The 12,775-nt window shown below is 44.7% G+C and overlaps 1 protein-coding gene and 1 long non-coding RNA gene across 3 annotated transcripts in view; one reads left to right on the forward strand and one right to left on the reverse strand.

The window, feature by feature from the left end:
* Positions 1-12,775, reverse strand: part of LOC144822378 (uncharacterized) — a 1,092,528-nt gene that overhangs the window by 663,522 nt on the left and 416,231 nt on the right. For both annotated transcript variants that reach the window (XM_078679823.1, XM_078679822.1), the window contains one exon: positions 5,196-5,299. In XM_078679823.1, the coding sequence (XP_078535949.1) occupies positions 5,196-5,299 (104 nt within the window). The remainder of the gene's footprint in view (positions 1-5,195; positions 5,300-12,775) is intronic.
* Positions 1-12,775, forward strand: part of LOC144822380 (uncharacterized) — a 67,096-nt gene that overhangs the window by 52,151 nt on the left and 2,170 nt on the right. The gene's annotated exons all lie outside the window — the stretch shown is intronic.

Below are 12,775 nucleotides of genomic sequence, written 5' to 3' on the forward strand. Positions count from 1 at the left end.
GATCACCTATCTCTCTAGCCACTTTAATGACCAGCCGGAACACCAGGAGCGCAAAAAACGAACACCACAGAGCCTAACTCCACAATGTTCGCGCTGAAGGCCCTGACCAAGAGAGAGCAAAGCCCATCCAAAAACATCTCGGATATAACAGCCGCCCAGCAAAGAGCAATAAAAAAAAAACCAGATTCGCAAGGGCAGGAAGGAAGGTGCTCCGGGTCCAAACGGTATTCCGCCAGCCCTATTTAAGGAAAAGATCACAGAATGGGCTACCAACATGCAACCGCTATTCTCGGAAGTAAGACTCTTAAACAAAATCCCAGAATCTTGGAGAGGGTCGACGATTGTCCCCATATTAAAAAAAGGTGACAAAACGGACCCTAACAACTACCGACTAGTAGCCCTCCTCGATAATGAGGCAAAATATTTTGCGGGAACTCTCTTGGAGGAAATTGCGCTATGGGCAGATACAAATCAGATCATACCATTGAACCAGACTGGTTTCCGGAAAAATACTGGAACAGCTACCAATATTCTGGCCATCTCTCTAATGATCGATGCAGCAAAAACGAAAAAACTGCCGCTGCACATGTGCTACATCGATTTCAGTGCAGCGTTTGACAACATCGAGAGAGGCAGACTTTGGGGGAAACTGGCACAGTGGGGAATACCGCAGCCGATCCTAAGCATGCCGAAGCTTCTACACTCTGATACCTGGGTGCAGGTGAAGCTAGGAGGCAGCACACACCTGTCATCTAAAGTTCGTACCACCAAAGGCCTGAAGCAAGGGTGCGTGCTTGCCCCAATACTATTCAATCTGTTTATGGCAGACTTATCAGACACACTCAACACATGCAACTCCCATTCCCCGAGGCTGGGGGGGAAAACCTTGAGCAACCTGCTGTTGTGCTACTGAGCCATACTTACACCGGCCTCCAGCAGCTTCTGATCCAAATGCACAGCTATGCCACGGAAAACAAACTTAAAATAAATCTGAGCAAGACACGCACCATGTCGATCAACACCAAGAAGAAGCTTCAGAAGTCATGGGCACTAGGCGGTCAAAAAATAGAGTTGGCACTTGTTTATAAATACCTGGGAGTTCTCTTTGACAGAGATGGCACCTTTGCACAACAAAAGCAGGAAGCAAAAAGGAGAGGGGCGTGCATCGCCGTTACACTAAAAAACATAGCCAATCAACTGATGGGGCCAATTTTAACCCCGTATCTGAGAGTTATCCAGGCTAAGCTACTCCCCTCTATCTGCTATGGCAGCGAGGCGCTTCGTGGGAGAGACTCCAAGAACCTGGACACAATCCAGACAAAAGCCTATAGAACAATGTTTTCCCTTCCGTCCTATACATCGCCGGCCCAACTTAGGCTGGAATTTGGATTGCAAAAGCAAGCCCTTGCCAGACAGGGAGCATACATCAACTGCTGCCACAAACTCCGCTCGGCCCCCACCAACACTCTAAACTCGCTGCTATGGCAAGACATCCAAAATAGGGATATATCTCAGGCAAGATCCTACCTGAAGACAGCTCTGGTGGCTACTAATCCAACTGTGATTTGGGACATGCAACTCGGGCACAACCCATTCAAAAAACTAGTCTGGAAAACTGTTAAAACACTATCCTTACTAGAGGACAAGGCCACATTCGCCAAAAGAAACCATGCCTGGATGTCATTAAACTCTTATAAAACGCTGACACCACAACCTTACTTCAGCCAGGGTTATCCTAAGACAACAAAACTGAAGTTCTTGAAATACAGACTAGGGCTTTTGCCCAGCAGAGAGTATCTTCCACCATGGCTCAGGAGTAATGGCCACGAGGTTTGTCCGTTCTGCAACACAGACAAGGGCGATATACTTCATCTGACCTGCCTTTGCGAAGAGCTACGGCAAGCCCGTCAACAGCTCTTAAAGGCCCAGCTTAAGCAGCTAGGGACTTGCACGAGAAAGCAAGTGGTCCTCGCCTGCCTGAACCCTTCGAACACGAAACTGAATTGCAGATACGTTAAGTTCCTTGCAATGATCGAGCAAAAACTGTCAAAATAAAAAACTTCCGATCATTGACACAGACAACATGTAGGCGGCCTACAGGACTCACAGGAATATGCTGCCCCGCCATAAAGACAATTGCTCCTGGCTAATCAGACTGGTTTCTTCTGTGCATGCTTTTTAATGACGACAACAATGTACAAATTTTAATGATATTTTAATGTCCATTTTTCTTACTGTTTGTACCACGCTTTGCACTGGTTTTAATTAACTATGCACAATAAACTTACTTACTTACTTACTTACTATGCTTTGACAATGGCAGTCCATTCCGTGGTCCTCACTTGAACTCCTTCCAAGGTACTTGGGGCCCTGCCAGCAGCGTCCTCGCATTCCCTCTCCCACAGTCACCTGCCATATTCTGCACCTTGCACCAGTCACAGTGCACAGATATATGACCTTCTCAAAGCAGATGGTAAATGTGGGGTTAATCCCCAATGAAAAGGAAAAATACCATACGGAATTCCACCCGATAAAACTGGATCTGTACAATTATTCCCCATTCCATGGAGATTAATTTGTAATTGCATGGCACTTTTACCACGCAGTACTGGCTGGGAGCAGAGTTAATATCCCACCATTACCATGCAACTCGCGTTGGGGCCGTAGAACGGAGTTAGAGTAACAAAGTGAGTGTGAAGAGTATACACTAAAGAAGGGAAAAAGGAGAGAGCAGCTAGCATTTTCAAAAATTGTAGTAGTGAAAACAGTACGGTGAAGCAAAACTTTAGGAAAGATGCATATAAGGAATAGAGTGTAAAAAAAATGGAAGGAAGCTGACAGGAGAAAGAGGAATACCAAATGTATGCTAAAGGGGAGAAAGAATGAGAAAGGAAAAGAGAATAGAAAATCCACAAGGGAAGGAGAGGTAGAAGGAGGAGTCAGAGCAGTAAAGAGAAACAAGGAGAGGAAAATAGCAAGAGAAGTGAAAGGAGGAAGAAAGGAAGACAGATTTAGGAATCTAGCTAGTAGGAAAAATAAAGACAAGAGAGAAGTAAGAACAAGAGACAGGGTTAGGAATTTCTATTTTGTTCCATTATTGGAAAGATGCACACGTCTATTGTAGCTCAGATTTCCGTATAACACCTTGGTATATGCCTCAGTAACATTTTGATTATCAATGTCCCACATTAAACAAAGCAGAATATTTCACCTCATTACAGGTGGCCCAGACACAGGCCGGATTTTCCCCACCCTCTGAGTTACTAAAACTGAGGGATTGTTACCTCTGAGCGTTGGTAAAATCTGAGCAATTACAAATTGGATCCTGGGGGTCCTCTATTGAAAAGAGGAATTACTGGGAAATTGGTAATTTTGGGCCTGATTCACCTGATAATTCCTTATTTTCCCCTGGATAATCAACTGATCCATAGAAATACAAGTGATCTCATAATTCCAATGCGGCTAGTAACTGCTGTTACAGACTCCATTGGAATTAAGAGGTCACTTATAATGAATGCCACAATTGCTTGTCCATGAAAGGTTTGAAATAATCCTGTAAAATACAGGCAATATATGTGGGCAGGATACGCATCCACCCACCTCCTCACTGTTCTGGAGAGTGTTCAAATGAAATAGTTAGTGGTGTAGGGAATGAAATCTAGACTGATCCATTTCTGATCCTTATACTTCAATATCAAGTTGGCTTTCTTTGTCGCTCCATCGTCTTTGGAGACAATAAATGCACAGAATTGGATGCTGTGTTTTTTTTTCATTTGGCGCAGTGATGCTATAATGCGTCCAGGGCAAACAATTGCATCAGCACAGCAGTAATGGGTCAGTCATTTACCATCTGCAATATATTCTGCCTCCACATCTCTCCAATACAATTTCGGAAGTGGATACAATTTCTACGACCTCTAGGAATTATCCAGGAACTCATGCCAAATCTCTTGGCTTTCTCACAAACCAACATCTCAGCCTAACAGGTCAACTCATTAATTTGACTAGATCCTCCTCCTGTCTGCTCCACTTGCTCAGAAAAGTAAAATCATTTATCCCTCACTCAGACTACAAATCAGCAGTATAGGCCGTATTTGGGTGGAGTAAATGCTGTCTTGGCAGGCCTACCCAAATCCACACAGGAGCTTCTAAAATCTCTTACAAGCAGCTGCTGTCCTCTTCACAAGTGCCATAAAGTCAGACCATATCATACCCCTCATAAGACACCTTCACTGGTCCCCCAGGAACGAGAATTTACTTCAGAACTGCTAGCATAACTGATAAACATCATACACCACCCACCCATCCGACCCGAACAACACACTTAAACTCACAGAAACTGCATCCCCCTAATCCTGGAAATTCCATAATACAAAAGAGGCAACACATCTATTAGATCTAAACAAGCTTTCTCGTGCCTAGTTCCTAGGCTTCGGAACACTATCCCTGATCAAATGAGATGAAATGACAATCTCCTTTTCCGAAAGGATCTAAAATCCATCTCTCCAAAATATATCTTAATAACATTATTTCTGGTTAGTTTTTTCATCCCTCTCATCAATGTAAGTGTTAGGTATCCTCTCTTAGTTGTATGTTAAGCGTTCCCCTGCCCTCTTGGCTAGGTCTGCACTGTAGAAAAACTGCTACTAAATAAATAAAATAAAGAGTTTATTCATGCTGCAGCACATGTCCTTGGGAAAATTAGCTTTCACCCACCTCACGAACACTCGCCCATGGTTCAAGATTGTACTGACTATCCAGTGTAGCTCCGATTTTCTCTTTTCTCTGCTTTGGAACCCCCTCCCATTACCATTATGGCCCTTATTGCAAGTATGTTCACTGTACCGGGTAGGAATTTCCCACAGTGAAATATGGATACCGTGGGCTTGGATTGTTGCTGGGCAAAATGCACCTAGGGTTGTGCTTTGCAGTTCTCAAAATGAGAAATAACCTTCATTCATGGGGCTTGTCTTTAAATATATTCAGCCTGTTTTTCACAAGCAAAATATGTCAAATGTTTAGGATGGAGCTGCTGTTTCCGTTCGTATTGGAATTACCTCCACGATAGAATGTTTTAAAAGTCACACAGTTTTAAATTACGTGTTAGTGCATATCAAGGCAGGGTCACAACGCCTAGGGAATACTGCATGTAGAGTAGCGTACTACACAAAAAAAAAAGAGAAAGACTGACTTACACCGAGCGATAATGGCACCAACAGGGCTGGTAAATTAAGGGTCAACTGGACGTTCTTTACCCCAACGGGCAGGATCTCCCTGAACCCAATGGCAACCTTTTCAGCTGCAAAAACAAAATGGCACACATGAGATCACCAGTTTATCAATTTTGCAACAATGGTTGAGCCAGCAGTTGTGAACATTAGCCAGCACACAGATCTCTATTGCAGGTACATTAGCCGTATAGTCTGCTTTAAAATTCAGGTCGGCTTCATCTGGAGAAAAAAAGTGATTTTTTTTCCTAAGCAACAAACATCATTTGAACTTCATTACAAAAATAATAGCTGTCATCAAATGTTAGTGACCAGATCAATAGAGAGGCATCTTAGTTCCTAAACAACTGAGAAAGTATGTGTTACTTTGTACTACAAAGCATTCTTGATACCCAGTGGTTTTAATGACTAACAAAACGGGCGAACAAAAGCCACCATACATAACCATGAAATGCAATTACAGCCTCATTATGCAACGCCTGGGAAACTTATCTGTTAAAATATTCTGATTTAGTATAATGGCAAATAATGTTTGTTTTCTTCATGTAACCGTATTTTGTTGAAGAGTTACTTCAGTCATAATTTATATTAAGATGAGTTGTTTCCTGTCGAAAGCTAAACTAATGAAAACGTTCTAAAAGTTTCAGGTCTGGCAGTTAAAAAATAAAAAAATATTTACGGGTGAGGTAGTTTTTATTCGCTCTCCTCCCTCACTTTGCTCACTTCTAGGTATTTGTGCCTCCTTTCTATGACTTACATATCTTTTCTGTTTTACTCTGCGCCCACCCTGTTTTTTTTTTTTTTTTATATATATCGCGAATTAAACCTGAAGATATTGGGCATCAAAGTGCTTCACATGGCACCAGTTTCGTTACATGAGGATACATTTATTTTTGTTAGGCACGGGGAGATTAAGTGATTTGCCCAGAATCAAAGGATATTGCGGGTCGTTGCTGAGACTTGAACCCATTCCCCAGCTTCGACGTCGACCGCTCCAGCCGTAAAGCTAGTTTTTTATGGCGGTGTTTTGCTTTTTTGTGTGCCTCTTTTGTATGTCTCCTACTGCATTCTTCTCAAATAAGCGTTTACATGCCATAGGGATCCAAAGAACTGCCCTAAAATAGATTACTTTCTACTTTAAGGCTAGGACATTTGCAATATCCCTTCTACCCTTCTCCTCTGATCCATTCAGATCCACAGCTGGTGTACCTGAAGGCTTAATAATTGAATTGAATTGAATTGAATTGAATTGAAACAGCACTTGTATAGCGCTAACTACCCGGAGGCCTCGTAGCGCTTATGACAGAAACTTAATTAGCGGGGGCTCAAGGCAGGTCAGCAGAGGGTAGCATACAGGTGTGTTTTTAAAGTTTTCCTAAAAGAGAGATGGTTTAAAGTTTCCCGCAAAGGCAGAGGAAGAGTGTTCCAGAGTTTTGCCGCAGTATGTGAAAAGGAGCGGCCACCCCAGCGAGCCTTCTTGACTCTGATGGGAGTAGCCAGCTGGGAGGAGCTGGAACGAAGAGGACGAGATGGAGCATAGGGAGTGACCAGGGACTGAAGGATTGCAGGGCCAGTGCGATGGAAGGCCTTGTGTAAAATACACATGGCCTTAAATTGTATTCTTCCAGCAATAGGAAGCCAATGAAGTTCCCTCAAAGCATTCCTCGCTGACTGCCATCGGGGAAGGTTGTAAAGTAGACGGGCTGCACTGTTTTGGGTGACTTGGAGCCTCTGGATGGTGTAGGCAGGAGCTCCCATGTAGAGGACATTCCCATAGTCCAGGCGAGATAGTATAAGGGCCTGGACCAGGATCCTCCTCGCCTGAAATGGGAGCAGAGGGAGCACCCTCCGTAGCATCCTCATCAACCCAAAACAGGTAGCCGCAGTCTTCGTAGCTTGTACCGAAAAGTTCAGGTCGGTGTCAAGCCAAATCCCCAGGCTTTTTATTTGAGGTTTGGGCGTAGGGGGTGGGCCTAGACATGGAGGTCAGGAGGATGCAAAGCCCGAGAGGGAGGGATTGCCCAGCAGGATAACCTCTGTCTTCTCCCCGTTAAATTTTAGGCATGAGGATTGCATCCATCTGGAGACCGCCTCCAGACAGGAGCCTAGGGTGTTAGACGATACCTCCTGGTGGTCTAAGGAGACCACCAGTTGGGTGTCGTCTGCGTAGGTGACAATACGCACACCAAAGGGGTGGACTATCCTGTCTAGAGGCTCCATGTAAACATTGAACAGAGTGGGGCTCAGGGAGGAGCCCTGAGGGACCCCACATCTGAGAGGGTGTTTAGGAGATGCCACCTCGCCCTCGAAGACCTGAAAGAAACGGTCGGCCAGGAAGGATGTCAGCCATTCTAGGGCTGCGTCCGACACACCCATGTCCGCCAGACGTTGTAAAAGCGTGACATGGTTAACTGTGTCGAACGCAGCGCTTAGATCTAATAAGATAATGGCGACCTTTCCACCCTGGTCCAACACAGTTCTAGCTTCCTCCGTTACCGCTAAGAGAGCGGTTTCAGTTCCATGTCGAGGGCGGAACCCTGTTTGGGAGGCACGCAGGAGACCATTTGCTTCCAAATGGCTCATCAAGATGTCGTTTACGTGCCTCTCCAATAGTTTACTCAGCCAAGGGAGCAAAGAGATAGGGCGGTAATTCGCTAGGTTGTTCTGATCCAGGTTGGGCTTCTTCAACAGAGCCCTCACCATTGCGCACTTCCATGACGGGGGTACGGATTTTGTGGTGATAGAGGTGTTGAGGACGTCCAGTATGACCGGGCGAATTATGTCCACTACCTTAAGAAGGGTCTGGGGGGATGCTGAGTCACTAGGTGAGCCAGAAGTGATCTGAGGGATAAGTCTATCCAGAGTAGGCAGATCTAAGAGAGGAATGGTATTTAGCTGGCAAGAAGTAGCAGTGGATGGGAAGGGAAAGGAAGAGGGGTCCGGGATGCTGTCAGCTTCTCCAAAAGAACAGTATATTGTCTGAATCTTTTGGGAGAAAAAGTTAGCCAAGTTGTTGCAGCGATCCTGGGCACCCTCCACGGAGGGGCATTCCGTTGGGGGAGAGATAAGGGATTTAACGATTTTAAAAATTTCCCTTGGGGCATTTGTGGCTGCCTCAATTTTACTGCCATAGTAGGAGGCTTGTGCTGTTTTTTGCTCCTGTTTATAGAGCCTAATAGCCGCTCTATAACTATCCTTCCTGTCTTGGGAGTAATCTTGTCTCCAGGCTCTTTCATATTTGCGACAAAGTGGTTTCCTAGATTTGAGGTTGGGAGTGAACCAAGGAGCAGGTTTAAGTCTTTTTGTGGCATTGGAGGCTCGCACAGGGAGGACCAAGTCCAGTGTGGAGGAGATCCAGCCATCGAAATTGTTGGATGCGGTGTTAGCATTCAGTGCTTTCCTCGGGGGATCTCTGGCCAGGGCGGTTTCCCATTCAGGGAGGGGGAGTGAAGACCAGTTCCTGCCTCGCTGTTTAGCAAGATGACAAGTGGGGATGGGAGAGTATGTATGCCAGATAAAGGGGACCAAAAAGTGATCGGTCCAAGGTAGCGGAATCGGGGTTAGCACTGTAAGATCGTCACTATTGCTATAAACGTGGTCCAGGAGATGGCCTCTATTGTGAGTTATATGAAATCCTTTTTGATGAAGATCCAGTGCTGAAAGGTTAGAGCGGAGCATATTGGCTGCTGTATTGTGAGGGTCATCAAGATGCAGATTAAGGTCCCCCAATAAAGTAAAGTTGGGTGAGGACAACACAACGCTAGCGGCAAGATCCGTTAATTGAGCGATGGAATTTTTTAAAGCACCAGGAGGGCGATAGGCTAATATACCTGAAAAGGTGGTAGTAGGGGAGAATTCTAATGAAAAATGAAGACTTTCGCAAGTGGGTGAGGTGGTAGGGGTGATGCGGCATTTATAATTGTCTCGATAGACAATAGCCAGTCCCCCACCCCTCCCGGTCTGACGATCCAGCCTCTTGAGTGTAAAGCCCTGGGGAATGGCCCATCCAATCGCTGGATCGTTATCTGAATGAAGCCATGTCTCAGTTAGGAAGAGTGCGTGGGGGTTGAGCTCTTCAATCATTATATGTAATTCCGTGTGGTGTTTACATATGGACCTGCAGTTTAGGAGATACAATCTACATTCCAGGGCAGGAGAAGAATGTGGGGTACCTATATTTGAAATAGAGGGATTCCAGTTACAGTTCCTACAGAGGTAATTGATATCGGATGGGTGAAATAGATGGGCACAATGAGAGCGTAAGGGAGGGCGTAGGGCGAGCAATGACGAGACATCATAAGAGAGTGTGGGTGGAGCCATAGCAAACCAGTCTATCCACCGGTCCGCCGGAGCGTCTGGACGCGGACTGGCGCAGACTGGCTTCTCTCTGGCGCCTCTCCGGCGCGTCTTCGGCGCTACCGCTGCGCGTCACCGCTGCGCGAGTAATTAGGAGCTAAATAGGTTAGGCGGAGTGGGAGACTAGCGCGTCAACCCACCAAATATGGCCGCCTCCGATGGAGCAACCAGGAAGTTGTGCCGCTTGCCTCCCTCCACAACAAACAGCACAGGTAGCTGCGGTGGACCGGGGAGTGAGCGAGCACAGCAGGTAAGTAAATTACACAAGTACAGTTTTAAAATCAGTACACACTAAAAATCACTTTTTAAATCAAGCTAAAATAATGGCTAGCAGGAATACAAGAGGAAAACGCTTGTAGCAGTCCTGCTTGCTACCAAGCGCCAGCGCTACTAAGTTCTCAATCAATTCTCGAGCGCGCTTCCAACCGGCCCTTTTGTGATCAGGGCGGAGTGGGAGACTAGCGCGTCAACCCACCAAATATGGCCGCCTCCGATGGAGCAACCAGGAAGTTGTGCCGCTTGCCTCCCTCCACAACAAACAGCACAGGTAGCTGCGGTGGACCGGGGAGTGAGCGAGCACAGCAGGTAAGTAAATTACACAAGTACAGTTTTAAAATCAGTACACACTAAAAATCACTTTTTAAATCAAGCTAAAATAATGGCTAGCAGGAATACAAGAGGAAAACGCTTGTAGCAGTCCTGCTTGCTACCAAGGGCCAGCGCTACTAAGTTCTCAATCAATTCTCGAGCGCGCTTCCAACCGGCCCTTTTGTGATCAGGGCGGAGTGGGAGACTAGCGCGTCAACCCACCAAATATGGCCGCCTCCGATGGAGCAACCAGGAAGTTGTGCCGCTTGCCTCCCTCCACAACAAACAGCACAGGTAGCTGCGGTGGACCGGGGAGTGAGCGAGCACAGCAGGTAAGTAAATTACACAAGTACAGTTTTAAAATCAGTACACACTAAAAATCACTTTTTAAATCAAGCTAAAATAATGGCTAGCAGGAATACAAGAGGAAAACGCTTGTAGCAGTCCTGCTTGCTACCAAGCGCCAGCGCTACTAAGTTCTCAATAATTGCCCCTTCCTATTCAGTATTTACCTTTGACGTCATCTTATCCTATAATATCAGCTCTTTATAAATATGCAAATGGCATGCAAATCGTCCTAAAACTGGAAAGTCCACCTACTTTTAGCTCCTATATCTTACGAAAAGGCTTACAAGCGATCAACCAGGGGACTTTACCCAACCTCCTGAAGCTCAGTGATGCAAAGCAGAGATTTTTACATGCAGCAACTGAACGAACCATGAACCCCTTTAGAATGTGGCCTCAAGAACTCGGATCTCGCTCACCAACATCTGCTCAAGCCAGGAACTTAAGGTTGATTATGGATACAGAGCTACCCCTTATACCACAGGCACATCAAGCGTCCAAACAAAGTTTTCACGTGATAAGATGCCTGCGTCTAATCTTCCCGTGACCCATTTCTCAGGTTTCCACAGAAACTCTGAGCCACAGTCTCACTAGTGTTCTCACATTTTAACACCACTGAAATTTATCTTGGAACACCATTACTTGACAACCATATGCAGTTCTGTAAAGCAGTAACATCATGACTGTTCTCTTTTTTATTTATATATATATATATCCAAGATACCGCGTCTTTACTCCGTTCGCTCAGGAATTCCCCCAGGCAAGGATACGCAGACACGGACCAATTTAGTGCAAATTCTTTACTCAGTACAAGTTAGCGCATGACGTTTCGGCTCTCAGCGAGCCTTGTTCACAGGACAGTGATCCAAATACAACTCAGTCTTTTATAGGGCCCAAAGTTGATTTAAACAACATCACGTGTCAGGGCTAAAAAAGTGTGGAAAGGGAAGACATATTTGGGGAAAATACATGACGCTCCCTTCGGAATATTTAAAAACATTCAGGTCATATATTTGCATGTTTTCGTCACATTAAAATATCGGTAAATTACTCATAATTCATTGTGCATTAGACAGTAGGGGAAAATGTTATTCTCATTCATAACGATTAATCATTTGTAAAATACCATTTTAAAATCTCAGTGAAATACATATAAAGTATGAATGATTTGGGCATCCCGGTTTACAGTACTTGGAGATGTAATAAAGTGCATGTGCATTATAATTACTGTGCAAAATACGCAAAAACTGTACTGGTCAAAACTATAGGGAATCAAATTCCCAGTAGTTATGTGCAACATGCATTTATGTGCAAATATCAGCAATAAGGTGCAATAATGCTTTTGAAAGTAGGAATGCCCTGTTATCTTCTCATCGTATCATTAATAAATAATTTAACATCATTATTTATCCGTGCATTATTCTACTAAATCTCTGTGTTATAATGCACATAACTTCCCCTACTTGCACCTTCATCCCTAATGTTATATTCCATTTGGCGCCATGTCCGCCCTCAACTTCTCCCCAATTGTGCTCAAACAAATCAATAACATTAGTGCGTGCTTGGCTAGTTACATTTTTTAGAAAATATCGAGTATTGGGGTATTAGGATCCACCTAGTCTAAATTAACCATATTATGCCCTTGTTGTGTGTTATAAAATTAAATCAAATAGTAGCGGTTGCAATAATGTAATTCAGAGATTGCTGCAAAGATTCCATCATTTGCTGTAATTCATTTCATGTATGCATACCTAATGACGGCAACCCAATATTCGGTCCCCACTCCCGAAACAAAGATAAAGAAGAGAAGAGGAAAATGGAAACGCAAAAGCAAAACTGCCTATTTTAGTGCCAATATATAACTTCTTTGTAGGCAATCATTAGGGTAAACAGGTGTACATATCTTCTGTCACATTTAATCCCACTGGGGCCTTGTTGTCGAGCAACAGGATATAATGAGTCTCCAGCCTTCTCAATTTTATCTCCCTGTCTCCGCCCCTCCTGCTAGCCTTGATCGCATCTATCACAAAATATCTAAGCGATGAATTGTCACCTTGATGGTGATCACGATATTGCCTTGCGACTGGGTAGGTATTATCCCCATTAGCGATAGCTCTAAGGTGCTGGAGGATGCGTTGGTGTACCGGGAGGTTCGTACTGCCCACATATTTCAGTAGGCAGGGGCATTGGAGGATATAGATGGCATATTCCGTTTTGCAGCTCAAAATCTGCGATATTGGATGCTGCCTATCACTGAA

Source organism: Lissotriton helveticus, chromosome 3_1, assembly GCF_964261635.1.
Source record: "Lissotriton helveticus chromosome 3_1, aLisHel1.1, whole genome shotgun sequence".
In the NCBI taxonomy this organism is placed as follows: Eukaryota; Metazoa; Chordata; class Amphibia; order Caudata; family Salamandridae; genus Lissotriton; species Lissotriton helveticus.